Source organism: Polypterus senegalus, chromosome 3 (assembly GCF_016835505.1).
Source record: "Polypterus senegalus isolate Bchr_013 chromosome 3, ASM1683550v1, whole genome shotgun sequence".
In the NCBI taxonomy this organism is placed as follows: Eukaryota; Metazoa; Chordata; class Cladistia; order Polypteriformes; family Polypteridae; genus Polypterus; species Polypterus senegalus.
The window spans coordinates 108,851,177-108,865,125 of record NC_053156.1 but is presented as its reverse complement, the minus strand read 5'-3'; the positions used below and the strand labels follow the sequence as shown (position 1 = coordinate 108,865,125).

Here is a 13,949-nt window from a genome sequence, read left to right as displayed (position 1 = left end):
AACGTTTTTTATCGACTGAAAGGCGCCGCTGAAAAATAAAATGTAAATAGTAAAACGAAAGTGAATAGTTCTGTTTAATATTTGTTAAGCCTTTTTAAATTTAAGCACCAGATACTCTGGTGCAATTTTAAATGACTGCCTCGTGCATATGATATGCAACATGATAAGAGCGCAGACGTTGCATTTTGCTCTACTGCTTATTAAATTACTTCAGCCGAGTCTAAGTGTTAATAAGTAAGCATTTCAGACATTTGAAAAGTCGGTGTGAAAATGATCGCAATGTTAAAGAACTGCAGGCGCTCTACTTTTGCGAATGGCTTCATTCATCATCCCATCATTCCATATTCGGCAAGAAGGAGGCGCGGTTTGATTCCAGTGGGCGGGGTAAACAACTTTTATTGGCTATGGCTCACGCTGATTGGCATTAAGGGTCCGGCCCATTGATTCCTGGCTATTGACACTTGATCAGATCTCATCCATTGCTTTGCAGTCTACAAGTGCTGACAGAACAAGGCAACAAATTTCAGTTGTTGCCCCCTCCCATTTTTTCATATTCTGCTCAACGTTTACTCATAGCGCTTCTCAAGAGTTCTACGAAAAGGGGAATCTGACAGATCGGAACGTGCAAAAGTGGAGATCGCTCCGGATGCACTTTGAAAACTGTTGGGCACATTTGACCGGTTGTACTTTTTTCATTTAGGGATTTCGCATTTGGGATTGTGTGATGGCAGAGAAGAGGAGGTCGCCCTGTACAATGAGTTTAAAAGCTCATGCTTTCTCGGTGGAAGCCCTTATTGGAGCAGAAAAGAAAAGAAAACTGGACAGGGAAAGGGCGGATTATGCAGAGGAGGCATCGAAAATTCCTAAACGAAATGACAGCTTAGAGAGAAACGAAGGCAGCTGCATCTGCGACAAAACCCCCGAGACTGACTGCAGGAGCGACGGGTCTAGTAGGTGTCTCTACTCAACTCTTGCTCGTCACCCCAAGTTCTTCACTTGTTGCTGCTGTTGCCAAAGTTCTAGCGTGCCGATTACTATCGAGTCTCAAAGGTTGATATGCCTCTACGGATCGGCCAGAGCAGCAAGTCAAACTCTGTTTATGACTCGTATTTTAAAAATCTCGCAGCAAGTGGACCACGTTTAACGCTCGAATCATAAGTCACTGGCACTTTCAAACATTTCTTAACAATGATGCACGTGCGTTTACATCCCAGTTGCAGTCATCTTAAGTAGTTCTGCCTTTCGGTGATTTTAATAGAACGATTCCCGTACATTTCTTTACCCCAGTGCCCCACTATCGTGCTCTGCAATTCTCGAGGTTAATTAAATCTGCACTCCAGGTTTAAGGAATGAAACCCGTCTCCCTTTTGTATTAGAACAAAAATGTTAATGCATGTCATAGTAGATTTTAGGTATATGGGAATACGTTCTTGTAAACACGACAATGTAAAACAAAAAGTATATTTCCACGGCAATCATTCACTTTTTATAACGCCTCTTTAATTAATGAAAAGATTGACCTTACGGAAAAAATGGCGTTAATAGTCACTACAAATCATATATGTTTTGCTTTGGTTAACTATTATTAGGTGGTTGTTAAAACGGATTAGCGTTGATTTATAAGAGTTTGACCGATGTCATGTATGTAATCTCATAGCCGAGAGCGACGAACTGCTGCTGACGAGCCCCTCTCCTTCTGTCCCCACGTCCTCGGCGGTGACATCTCAAGGACCCCTCGGCGCTTCAGAAGATATCAGAGTGGATCTTCAGGGAGCAGATTTATGGAAACGTTTTCACGAAATCGGAACTGAAATGATCATTACCAAAGCTGGAAGGTCAGTCTAACAATGCTTGTGTAAGAGTGATTTGTTTGCTGTTGTGAAAGTTGACAGCTCAGTTTGTGTCTCGGAATTGCATTGTTAACACTGAAACAACCATTAATATTTCATTACACATCTCCTTAATTGTATTTTTTTTCTGACAATTATTTAAAAAGAAGAGTCAAATGAAAAAGGTAAAACTCGGCGGGCATAAGAGATCATTGTATCTGGTGGTCTCCAATAAATTTTAATAAATGCACCATGAAAATTATAGTAATACATGCATGTATGTAAGTATGAATTATTTGGATATTCAAACGGGTGGCACTGTATATTGTTGTAAATGCTATGTGGACCGTACTTTACGTGTTTTTAAAAGATGAATGAAAATATTATAAGGCTTGGAAATACAAATTGAATACTTTTTTTTTTAACTTCATCTTCGTCTTTTTTTATTCATTTCGGAGTTGTGCTTTGCAATAAACGTCAATGGAAATGCCTGAATGTTAGTTATGTTATTAACACATAAAAAGGTACATATAGGCCTACAGTGGCTTAATAGACAACATGATCGATTTTCTTTCAACTTCAGACGAATGTTTCCAGCTATGAGGGTAAAGATGTCAGGACTGGATCCTCATCAGCAATATTACATCGCTATGGACATAATTCCAGTGGACAATAAAAGATACAGGTAAACATACAAGACATTTTGGCTTTCTAGAATCCATTAGCATATTTTTTTATATTTGCTATTTATTCGACATATATTTGCTGTTTGTTTGATTGATCCTGACTTTAGTAAACTCACTTTTGAATTTTTACACAAGTAACTCACTCGGATGAATTGCCATTTTCTATCAGTGCTGCGGGGTTTAATAGTCATTTTTAATGTGCCTGGAGCGTTTAATAAACCTATAAGCGAGAAATTTGCAACTGTTTCGTGTTAAGGCCATATTATATTATTTCATTATTTGTTAAATGGATTTACGCAGTGAAGTTGTTCTTGTTTCCGTAAATGATTTACAGATTTACCGCATATCCAAATACTACAACACAGTTACATACGAAATTGGATATTTATTGATAAAGGAAAAATTAAACAAATACGAAATTTTATGGTCAATGTATTGCTTTTATTTAGAGAAAATACAGTTGGAAATGATAAAAAATATTCCATAAATTTACTGTTACTAGTAAATTATACGACTAATAAAGAACATTTATTTGTATAAAAAGCGTTAATATTGAGAAAGAACTGCGTTTCCATTTTTATCTAAAATATCGTATCTGATAGATTTTTGTAAAAATGCTGTGAAAATAATAATTGAAAGAACATTATAAACATAAAGAAATGCAACGCAAAAGAACAGTGATAAGTAAGATGTAATCTGGTTAGGTTTTGTTTTTGAATTTCTAAATAATATTAAATGCGTTATCATGTTTGAATGAAAAGGAAGATTGGATTTGCTCATGAAGGACTGGCTTTGCATTGTTTCTTGCTCAGCATGTAACAAATTCTTTACAGGTACGTGTACCACAGCTCCAAATGGATGGTTGCAGGTAATGCAGACTCTCCTGTACCTCCTCGAGTTTACATTCATCCAGATTCACCTGCCTCTGGAGAGACTTGGATGCGACAAGTCGTCAGCTTTGACAAGCTGAAGTTGACAAATAATGAATTGGATGACCAGGGACATGTAAGTGTGCAGTTTACTGATAGTTTCGTTGATAGAGATGCATGATTTCTAACACATTTTTTTTTTGTTCTTCGTTTCGTTAACTCAGTTTATGATTATGGGCTGTACATTTTTGTTTAACACAGTACTGCATTTAACCGAAGACTGCAACTCACAGTTGACTTCATCAGCTTGGGTAAAATCATCTAAAAATAAACCATAAAACAATCCGTATAGACCTGTGGTGATGATGATGTTGATAATGAAAATTATGTAATAATACTAATATTGCGACCATTAATAATGATGATAATAATACTAGAATACAGTATTATGTTATGTTTTTTATTAAAAAAAATAATGCGCAATGTAATTTATATACTGTATCAAGATACAAAATTCATGTCAAACGTTTTCTTTATCATTTTTGAATATTATAGAAGATATCACACATGATCCGTTTTATGTTTAAAAGCCACAGTCCCCTCTTGATCGTCCACCTAAACAATATAATCCACAGCTGCCCAATGGTAAGCAGAGCAGAGTTATTTGAAATCATCTGGACGAAACGAACCAATAAGATAAAGCACCTTCAGTGTCTAGAAATGCGCTATATAAAAGTAACTAACATGTTTTTGAAAGTAACATCACAATAAAATTAGTCTGATTTAAATTACCACTTTAAACCTTATGTCACGGTGTTTCATTACATTACTTTAAAAACGTGATTTATCGGAATGCATTAGTTCGATAAAGTAAACCTTATGGTGTGCATTTCAATATATAAGTGACTGGATTTCTTATACAGAAAATGTATTTATGAGATTTCAATTTGCGTGGAGTAACAAAGAAATAACGGATTAGTTGTTTAATGTCATTCATACTGTATGGTCTGTTAATTTTGCAATGAGTTAAAGGTAACCTTATACACCACGTCTACACGCACGGATACAGCAGGAGGATTAAAAATGACAGTTAAGATACACATAATAACGGTTTGATCTTCATTGTCTTTATCTTGTACCCTGAACTTCATGGCTTAGTTTTTTTTTATCCGATGCTACAGCAGCACACCCATGCCTTGTTTAAAAACCGTACATGTAATATTTTTCTAAAATAAGATAATACAGAAAAAAAATTGCATGATTAAAAATGTTTGCCTTTGTATTTAGAAATGTTTATAGGGTTTAAATTATTTTTCAGGAAATTAGGTTGCATTAACGTTGTTAGGTTATTGCTTTGTTAAGATTCAGGGACTGCAGACAAACATTGATTTATTCTCAGCACATGACATTTTCTCACAGTTCTCTTTATGTCAAACGTTTTATACTTTGTGCGCAATTTGGTACACTGATGCTTTTAATAATCATAGTTTTTTTTTGTTTCATGAACTCAAGATTACAGTTGCGACATCTCGATGCATCCCCTTGTTTTCCGCTCATATGCTTATGTATAATGTGAAATAACAAGAGAATGTTGATGCGAAAAACAAGAGTCTGGAAAATGTTCTTCTCACGATCATAATCTTGTTTTAATTGTTGTGCATTCTTTCTATAAGTACTCATGAATATTTTAGAAAACTCTATTCATTTGCATTTTTAAATTTTTACAGAATGCTGTTTCAATGTATTTTCGTTGCCGTGAATGTCAACGATGGAAATGTAATAAAATTAACAATTAGTTAATGGCACTTGTATGAGGGTTATTATTAATATTGATTTAAACTGTCACCCTCATCATTGAGACCCGCCCTTTGCACATTTTTTTCAGGGATAGGCACCAGTTCCTCCACATCGTGGACTAAACGTCAAATGGGTAATAGTAATAATGTTACTAAGGCTTACCTTTCATTTATGTTGAGGTGTCTTATAATGATAGTGGTTAGTGGTGATTATGATGACGATTTTTATTCTGTGTTGTACTAAATCACCACATAACATTCTAAGACCCTCTTAATCAAAGGCCACGGGTGCCTAACCCCACATTAAGGCCATAACCTTCATGCTCTGGACAGGGTGCTAGTTCGTCACAGGGCCTCGCAGTCAAACACACAAGCATGCACACTTACACGGGGCCAATACACAGTTACCAATGGACCTAACCTGTACGTCTTCGATGATGTGAGAGAACACGGGAGTACCTGATGGTATTAGTATCCCCACAATTATCATCATCATTATCAAAATGATACATGAAAAGGAACTCAAGAAGTTATTCCGTTTTATTTAAAGGGACATTTGAGCGTAATATTAGGAATACTGTTTTTGACTACGAAGAAATCATGTTTTAATTTGTGTTTATTTTTTCGTAGATAATCCTTCATTCAATGCACAAGTACCAACCGAGAGTACACATTATCAGAAAAGAGTGTGGCGACGAGCTTTCCCCAGTTAAAACGGTCCCGTCAGGTGATGGGGTCAGAGCCTTCTCATTTCCAGAAACAGTTTTCACCACCGTTACGGCTTATCAGAACCAGCAGGTAATTTATTCTACTGCATCTGAATAATTGCTAATAATTTTTTTTTTTTATAATTTTACCTTAGAATATATTGTCAGCTGCAGTGGGCTGGCACTCTGCCCGGGGTTTGTTTTCTGCCTTGCACCCCTGTGTTGGCTGGGATTGGCTCCAGCAGACCCCCGTGACCCTGTAATTAGGATATAGCGGGTTGGATAATGGATGGATGGATATATTAATGTCCTAAAATAAGCACACTTGTTGTTTAATCAAGCTCTTCATCGTCATCAACATTATTCTTATTATTATCTTAAAGATTACAAGGCTGAAGATCGATAGAAACCCTTTTGCCAAAGGATTTCGGGACTCCGGCCGCAATCGGTGAGTTATAACATTAATGCACGTTGTATACTGAAATATTTGTGTTCATAATAAAGATTTGCAATGAACGTTTTTCAACATTTATCATTATGCACGCGAGCATTCACATGTAGCCAAAATCACAATAATGCATGTCCTCCCATTACCCATGAATTAACGAGATCCATATGTGAAGCGCAGTCTTTGGTCAGAGACATAAATTATGCGGCGTTTCGCAAACAGGGTCTGTTTAAAAGTTTACACGTGCTCCTGCAAAAAAAAAAAAAAAAGGACTCACTAGAGTGAATGTAAATGAATATACACATCCGCACTATTCTTACAGAATGTATAAAACGTTCGTTTATCCAAAACACCTGCGACTTTTGATGCCCTATATCTTAATTCACGTTTCAAGACGGCCTTCCCATTTTGGACTGTACAGCTTTAGGTATAAATGATTAAGTTTGCGCCTTTAAAATGTCCTCACTGGGGAATGTCAAGTGGAAACGAGAATTTATGTGCAGAAGAGTAAGGTTTCATTCCTCGGTGAAGCTGCTGCTTTTGAACCAATAAAAAGGGCTTTACGGAAGGTATAGAGCCACCCTTATTCCACCTATTCGAAAAAATACAGGAAAAGTTAAATAGATTGCTAAACAAACTCTACCATTTGATAGCACAAGCGGGATTGGCATAAAACAGAAAGAAACATTCATTGCATCTTGTGTAAATTATCGCCTTGGCTACACCCTCCAGGAGGCGACTTTTATCTTCACGGTAACTAGAAGAAAAAGAGCCCCCCGTTAGTACAGAAAATGAAGCTCTTTTTTAAGCTCAAGTCCCCTAATAAATATTTTATTATGGCTTCCTGTAAAATGGCTATGATCCCTGTATAAAAACAGTGTGAAAGCAATTACATTAGAACAGAACATTGGCAGCCTCCGACGTGCCCCAATTTAATGTTTTTCATGACTGGGTTCCTATTAGTATCTGGGCTGCAATGTCATTAAACGGTGCTTTTGTAGATTAATGATTCCATAAGGGGAAAAAAAATCATTGAACAAAAAAGTATTAGTTTGAAAACTTTGGTTTTTTTTTAAATAAACTTTAATTTGATCACAATCACTAACTTAAAGGTGTTAAGAATTAAAAATAAGTTCAAATTGTTTGCTGGCAGAAAGTATTTTAAGCAAAAAAGTTTGCAAGCCTGTACTAGTGAAACACTTTTCTGATTTTCCCTGTTCTTATATTTCGTCTTCAGGAACTTTAAAAATGTAAAGCATGAATTATTTACCTTTATATATTTTTTTTTTTTGAAGAATGGGTCTTGAAGCTTTGGTAGAATCATATGCATTTTGGAGGCCTTCACTAAGGACATTGACTTTTGAAGATATACCTGGAATTACTAAGCAAGGTAATTTTACAGATGCTTGTATTATACTGCAAGTATTATGTGTGCTGCTTTCTCATCAGTGCCTGGTGTCAGGTCAGTCACATATTCAGTTTCTCTGCTATTATCCTATTATAAGAAATATCACTGAAATAAGCTAGCGAATATGAACTTCGAAAACTTTTTACATTTTTCTATCTTCACAGTCCTTAATCATAAATCTGACTCACTTTACATGTGTCCCCTGAATAATCAATAATTATGCATGAAATAAGACTTTAAATAGCATATTATGTTTATTTATTTATTTTTTTTACTTTTTACACATTCCTTATACATAAAGGTACGGTTAAAAACTTTCTTTTTGAATTTGCAAGAGTTACATATTCAATTAATTCATAGTTGCAAGGCAAAAAGTACCTAGGCTGTACATATTTTCTCTTTTCTAATTTGTGCTACTTTCATGTAAAATTAAGACATAAAAATTATAGTTTTTGGTCCAAATTTATATTAAGTTAATTATTATCTAATCCTGCGCTCCATTTAGTTCCTGGAAGTTGGATGTCAGAGCAGGGAATGACATCACACCCATCTTGACATTTGAAAAATAAATATGTGTGCTTCTACAAAAAACCTTTGTTGTGCTTGCAAAACCAGTTGATAACAACGCATTACACGGTATTTTGTACATCCAAACACTGTAGCAACATGTCCACAGATAGTACTGTGTGTATGCGACTGATTTAATGAGATACAAGTGGTCAGACGTGATGACAAAGAGTATAATACTGAAGCTTTCACTTACTGTTGATGCAGCCATCTTGGATTTTGAGGTCAGGATTGGTGCGACTCTCCCAACCTTCCGAGTGGGAAATTCAATTCCAGTTGAAAATTTGGACTTCCCACTTGTCCCATATTCCAGTTGTACATTGCTTGAAAAAAGCTAGCAAAATAAAACCTTTCTCTTCATTTATTTAGTAAATCATATTTTTAATAGGTGTTTAATGAGTGTTTTAGATGAATACATCATTTTTAGGTATGTCGAGCTAGACTATTTACCTGTCCTTTGCATAAATAGAGTCCTTTAAATATTAAAACATGAGTCACATGTCCTGTTCCTGTGCGTCTCAGAACAGTGTTACTCATTTGCGCTTCTGACATCCTTCCACCATCTTTATTCACTTCTCTTGCAGTAGCCTAGGAGATTCTAACAAGTAAGTGTTGGCATTTTTGCACACCATTCTTTGCCTTGACAACATCTGCCAATAATTAAGCATTATTCCCATTCACAGTATCCATAAATCTTTTAAACTGGTCTGCAACTATTGAATGAATTAGTGAAAAAGGCAAGGTTCGGTTTCTGTACTTTTTAGCTTAAAGAGTTGCAGTTAAGTTATCTTCAGTTTGTTTATGATGATATTTTTCCTGGCTAATTTTGCAGTTTACTATAAGAAGTCATAACTTTTTAATATAAAGTAATAAGCTTTGTACTCTTTTTTTCATAAATAATTTAGTAGTCATTCATTCACTCATTTTGAGTATATAAATGTTATGTAGAGATGCAATGGTGGTGAGTTCCAAAGGACTATTCATATCTGGTCCAGGCACTGTCAGTAGAGTTTATTCCTTTTCTTTGAAGCTTTGAAGCGTTATTCTTCAAGAATTATGCTTTCCTCCCATAGCTGATAAATGGGTGACACAGTGATACCACTGTCGTACAAAATCTCCACAGTTCTATATTTAATCCAGTTATTCCAATTTTCTCCTAAAGACACATGAGCCTAGTTAACTGATGACTTTAAATTGGCCCTACAACTACATTGGGCTGGCACTCTGTCCACGGATGATTCTGGCCTTGTGCCCAATGTTGCAAGAATATTTTCTTGCACCATGCGATCTTAGGTATGGGTGAAGCTGGTTTAGTAAATGGATGGATATAATATTAAGTAAACTGATAAGAGATTATAAAATTCACAGAAGTGAATCATCTGATAATGCATCTTTGTCTTTTATAGTTTACTTTACTTACAGAGATTTTTGTTCATTAAGAAGCAAACAGCTGCCATATTTCATCTTACAGTTGCCCATTATTATAGATTAGTATTAGTCACTACTTTGCACTTAATTATTTGTAAGAGACACGTTATTCTATATTTTCTGCAGGCAGTCCTGGATCACCTTCAGTTCTTCAAAGCACTGCTAATGGGGTCGCCTCTACTCATGCACACCTCCTCTCTGGTGCTCCATGCTCCTCTCCTGCATTCCATTTGGGGCACGGCAGTGGGCAGCTGTGTGCTGTAAGCCCTGCTGACTATGCACCTTGCACCCGCTCTGGATTAGCACTCAACCGCTACAGCAACACTCTTGCAGAGACCTACAGTAGACTCACCAACCCCAGTGGTGAAACCTTTGCACCTCCAAGGACTTCGCCATATGTTGGAGTGAATGGCACAAACATGTCACTGACATCAAGCGATGGAGATGCCTTCAGTTGTCATCAATCTGCTCTGCCAATACAGATCTCAAGTATTCCATCCTCTCAGCTTCAATATATCATGCCAGGCCCTGCTAGCAATGCCTTCTCAGCTAATCAAGGACCTCAAGGAGCTTACAACAGTTTCAGAATTCACAGTCCGTATGGTTTATATGGATATAACTTTTCGACATCACCTAGACTTGCAACTAGTCCAGAGAAGATTACATCATCCCAAGCAAACTTTCTTGGATCTTCTCCCAGTGGTACAATGACTGATAGGCAAGTGTTGTCTCCAGTGGACGGGGTGCACATGTTAACCAGTGGACAGCAGAATATTTTTGATACAAGGACTTTAGGGAACTTAGCGACTTCTTCTCAAGTTCCAGCACATATGGTTTAAAAACTGTCATATGAAACAGTGGAGGAAGATTTTGTAGTTGGAAAGTATAACAGAGATAATGAAAAAATAAACACATTAAAACTTTTTTCTTCTAGAGTGCTGTTATGCATTAGGCTACAGAAAATGATGTAACGGTATGATGAAATCAACAGGCACGATACAAAAAATGGAAAATTTAGCCCATGCTTCATAAATCTTTTCTTAATATCACTGAAAGTGGACCTTATTTATTCAGAAAATCAGGAACAGTGAAAACCAGAAGGATACCACCATTACTTTTTTTCTTGTGTAGACCTAAACATTCATTCATTTGGCAATCATATTCACTATGGTTCTGTTTTTGGTAAAATGACAGAAAGAAAAAACATCTTTCTTAGTCATCTGCACATTTAATGGTGCATATAAACTTGCAGTTGATAGTAAAAGCTACAGATGAACTTAAGTAATGTACATTTAAAGTTTCCAGACATCATTCCTTTTACAACAGTAATAATGGTATTTCTGACAGAGATTGTAAGTCACATGTTGTCACTTAGTTTATAAAATTCTAGTCACTGGCTGTCTCTTTTTTTTTCTTTTTTTTTTTTAAACACAAGATTGTCGGATGCTGAGACTTATGAGGAATACGTATCTTAATTTAACAAGCATGTTAGTTAATATCTTAAAAAATTATATCCCATACAAAATTGGTTCTCCTGATATTGCTTTGTGTGGGTATTGGCTCCTCAAAATCCTGTGGGTTTAGAAAATGGCTGGCCGAATGGGTGAGAATGTGCATTGTCATGGATCATCCCGAACTGAATCGCATTGTTTAGGTTAACTTCTTAGGTTCATGACAAGGTCTACAACTTAATTTATGTGGCAGTGACTGACCAAAATAAGAATATGGTTTTTCTTAAATTTAAACCGCCTTTCACCATTAGATAACAACAACAGCTATGAATAGTTTTCCGGTTGCTTATAGTAAAGTTATATTCTGACTGCAAAGTGGCATCTCATATTCATGTAAGATATTGTTTGTGAATAGAAAGTGATATTTCTTTATTGTAACCTTTCAACAGTTTTTTTTTTGCTTATTTTATAATTCCATTTTTAAGCCTTCTTCTGTATTGCTGCAGTTACAATAATGTGCCTTGCTTTTGTATCCAATATCCCGAATGTTCTATTTTCTTACATGTATTTAAAATGTTCTCACTCTGTGCAGTCAGTTGAAGAAAATCACCATTTTTAAAGAGTATAACTCTTTATTAATGTGGATGGAGATATATATATATAATTAGTGCAAAGTATAACTTGCAATAAAATTGTAAATAAGTAATTCACATACTTAATGTGCTGTTATATATTTTTTTTTTAGAAAAAATAGGCAATAAACTGAAGAGGATTTTACGTTTGTAAAAAGCACAATTTTCAAATCATTTACAAATTACCTATTTTCTGATTCATTTATTGTCATTTACTATGTTGAAAGAAAAAGCAGGCCTGAGGTTAAGGTTGGGAATGCAAGTTTACTTCAGGTAACAGGAATCTACACTTACACATGAGCAAACACACACACACCTGCATGCACACACACACGCGCACACACACGCGCACACACGCACACACACACGCACGTAATGTACAATTTATAGTATTGTCTGTCACAAATTGCTCTGTGAAAAATGAGTTGTTCTTTTGCAGTGAATGGAAAATTTTTATGGGCTTAATTAAATTGCTCAAGATAAAGCACATTTGTTCATTCCTTATTCATTTTAATTTTGTTTTTATGACACATTTAAGATTATGGGTTGTTCAGAAAAATTAAAAACGTTTCTGTAACTTGCCATGGTTATTAACTAGTGATGAACTTTTTGACACGTGTCTTATATTTATTTTTATGTGTTGGTTAACCAGTAATGTTCTGTTACACCAGACACTTTAACCTTTAGGATGACATAGACTCGTTATCATTGTCATCCTCTGTTTAGAAGTAATTTCTACTTCACATTCTCATTCAAACAAGACAGCCATAAACTTTAAAAACAATATTCACTTTTTATTTGGTAGTATTTGACTTTGTATTACTTTTTATGTCAGAATTTTTTTTTCAGTTTTCCAGTGGAATTAAAAGAGTTTCTTTGTCAAAGTCCAAATTTAGTTTTTCTGACTCAGTTGGTGCTTGCCTGAACATGAGGTTTCATTCTTTTATGTGAATAGTTAGGACATCAGTCTAGCATAATACTTTACAAGTTTAAATACTGTTTTATGTCAGAAATAGAGGCTTCCTTAAAGTTTTTTTTTTTTTTAGTCACTTGATCAGTTTATCTGATGTATTTTGTGGGAATAAGGCTGCAAATTTCTAAAATATAGTGCAAGTTTCACCTAATATATTTAAGTGGGTTTTACACCAAGATATCATTAGACTGAGTTTAAATTTTGCAAGTCACAAACAACTCCCTTATATTATGGAAAAGTTGTCATCATTATCATGAATAACATCTGAGGTGGATCTACGAGGAGACCAATGGAATGTAAGCTTCAGGGTGTCTAGTCCAGAAGGGACCCCAGAACTGACTTTAGTCCACATTGCTTAAAAAGTTTTGTCAGTCTACTGCATGGGGTTTTTTAAAAATAATAGTATTAATAATGAAATGTAATGCAATACAAAATAATAAATAAAACAAAAATAAAAAGGTTATTAAACTATCAAAAAATATATATAACTTGTGTTGATCTGTCAAGGAACAATGACATTAAACATAGATAATAATGGTTACCTCACCCTTGTTGCCGGTTGCAAAGGAGCCCCCTTAAGCTTCAAGACCCCAAAAATATAGGCCTGCCACTGATCACTGATTTCTGTAGTGTGGTGTAATGGTTAAGGCCTTTGGAGTTCAAACCTTGAGGATGTGGAATCAAATCCTGTTACTAACTGTGTTCCAATTGGAAAAAATAAAAGCAACTGTAACTCAAATTTTGTAAGTTTTCTTGGATAAATTAAATAAATAGAAGTAATATAAGTATTACCAACATCCATAACATTCTGACACCCTGTTAAAATCCAATTCAGTGTTGTAAGGCACCCAGGCCTATCTCAGAGGCATTCTTTTGAAGGTTACACTGTTCTATAGTAACTCGAGGAAAATGTTGGAATTAAAGTAAAAACAAACAAAAGGCCATTTTGGGGCCCATAGTCACTTTGTTATTGTGCTGTCAGTTCATTGAAACTGTTCAGATTACATTGTCAATGTGAGAAAGCCAAACACACAGCTTTGTACAGAACAACAGAATGAAGTGCTGTGAAATCTATATTCAAATAAAATTGAAAAAGTGGCGCCCTGCTGTTATTTTCTTGCTTTCTTTACAAAACAGTAGGGGAAAGTTAATGGC

General features: G+C 35.4%; 1 protein-coding gene across 1 annotated transcript; it reads left to right on the top strand.

Annotated features, from left to right (window-relative positions):
• The first annotated feature begins 471 nt into the window (after positions 1 to 471).
• Positions 472 to 12,712, top strand: tbx18 (T-box transcription factor 18). The gene is made up of 8 exons (XM_039747775.1): positions 472 to 950; positions 1,658 to 1,835; positions 2,413 to 2,514; positions 3,349 to 3,520; positions 5,811 to 5,978; positions 6,271 to 6,335; positions 7,631 to 7,725; positions 9,865 to 12,712. Exons 1-8 carry the CDS (start codon positions 725 to 727, stop codon positions 10,575 to 10,577), a joined length of 1,719 nt encoding a protein of 572 aa, XP_039603709.1. The 5' UTR covers positions 472 to 724; the 3' UTR covers positions 10,578 to 12,712.
• Positions 12,713 to 13,949: the final 1,237 nt, after the last annotated feature.

Bases quoted from the DNA above. Each gene is read 5' to 3' on its own strand.
- tbx18 (XM_039747775.1), top strand. From the start codon at position 725: ATGGCAGAGAAGAGGAGGTCGCCCTGTACAATGAGTTTAAAAGCTCAT. The intron at 3,521-5,810 runs GTAAGTGTGCAG...ATTTTTTCGTAG, and splicing joins AATTGGATGACCAGGGACAT to ATAATCCTTCATTCAATGCA. The intron at 5,979-6,270 runs GTAATTTATTCT...ATTATCTTAAAG, and splicing joins CGGCTTATCAGAACCAGCAG to ATTACAAGGCTGAAGATCGA.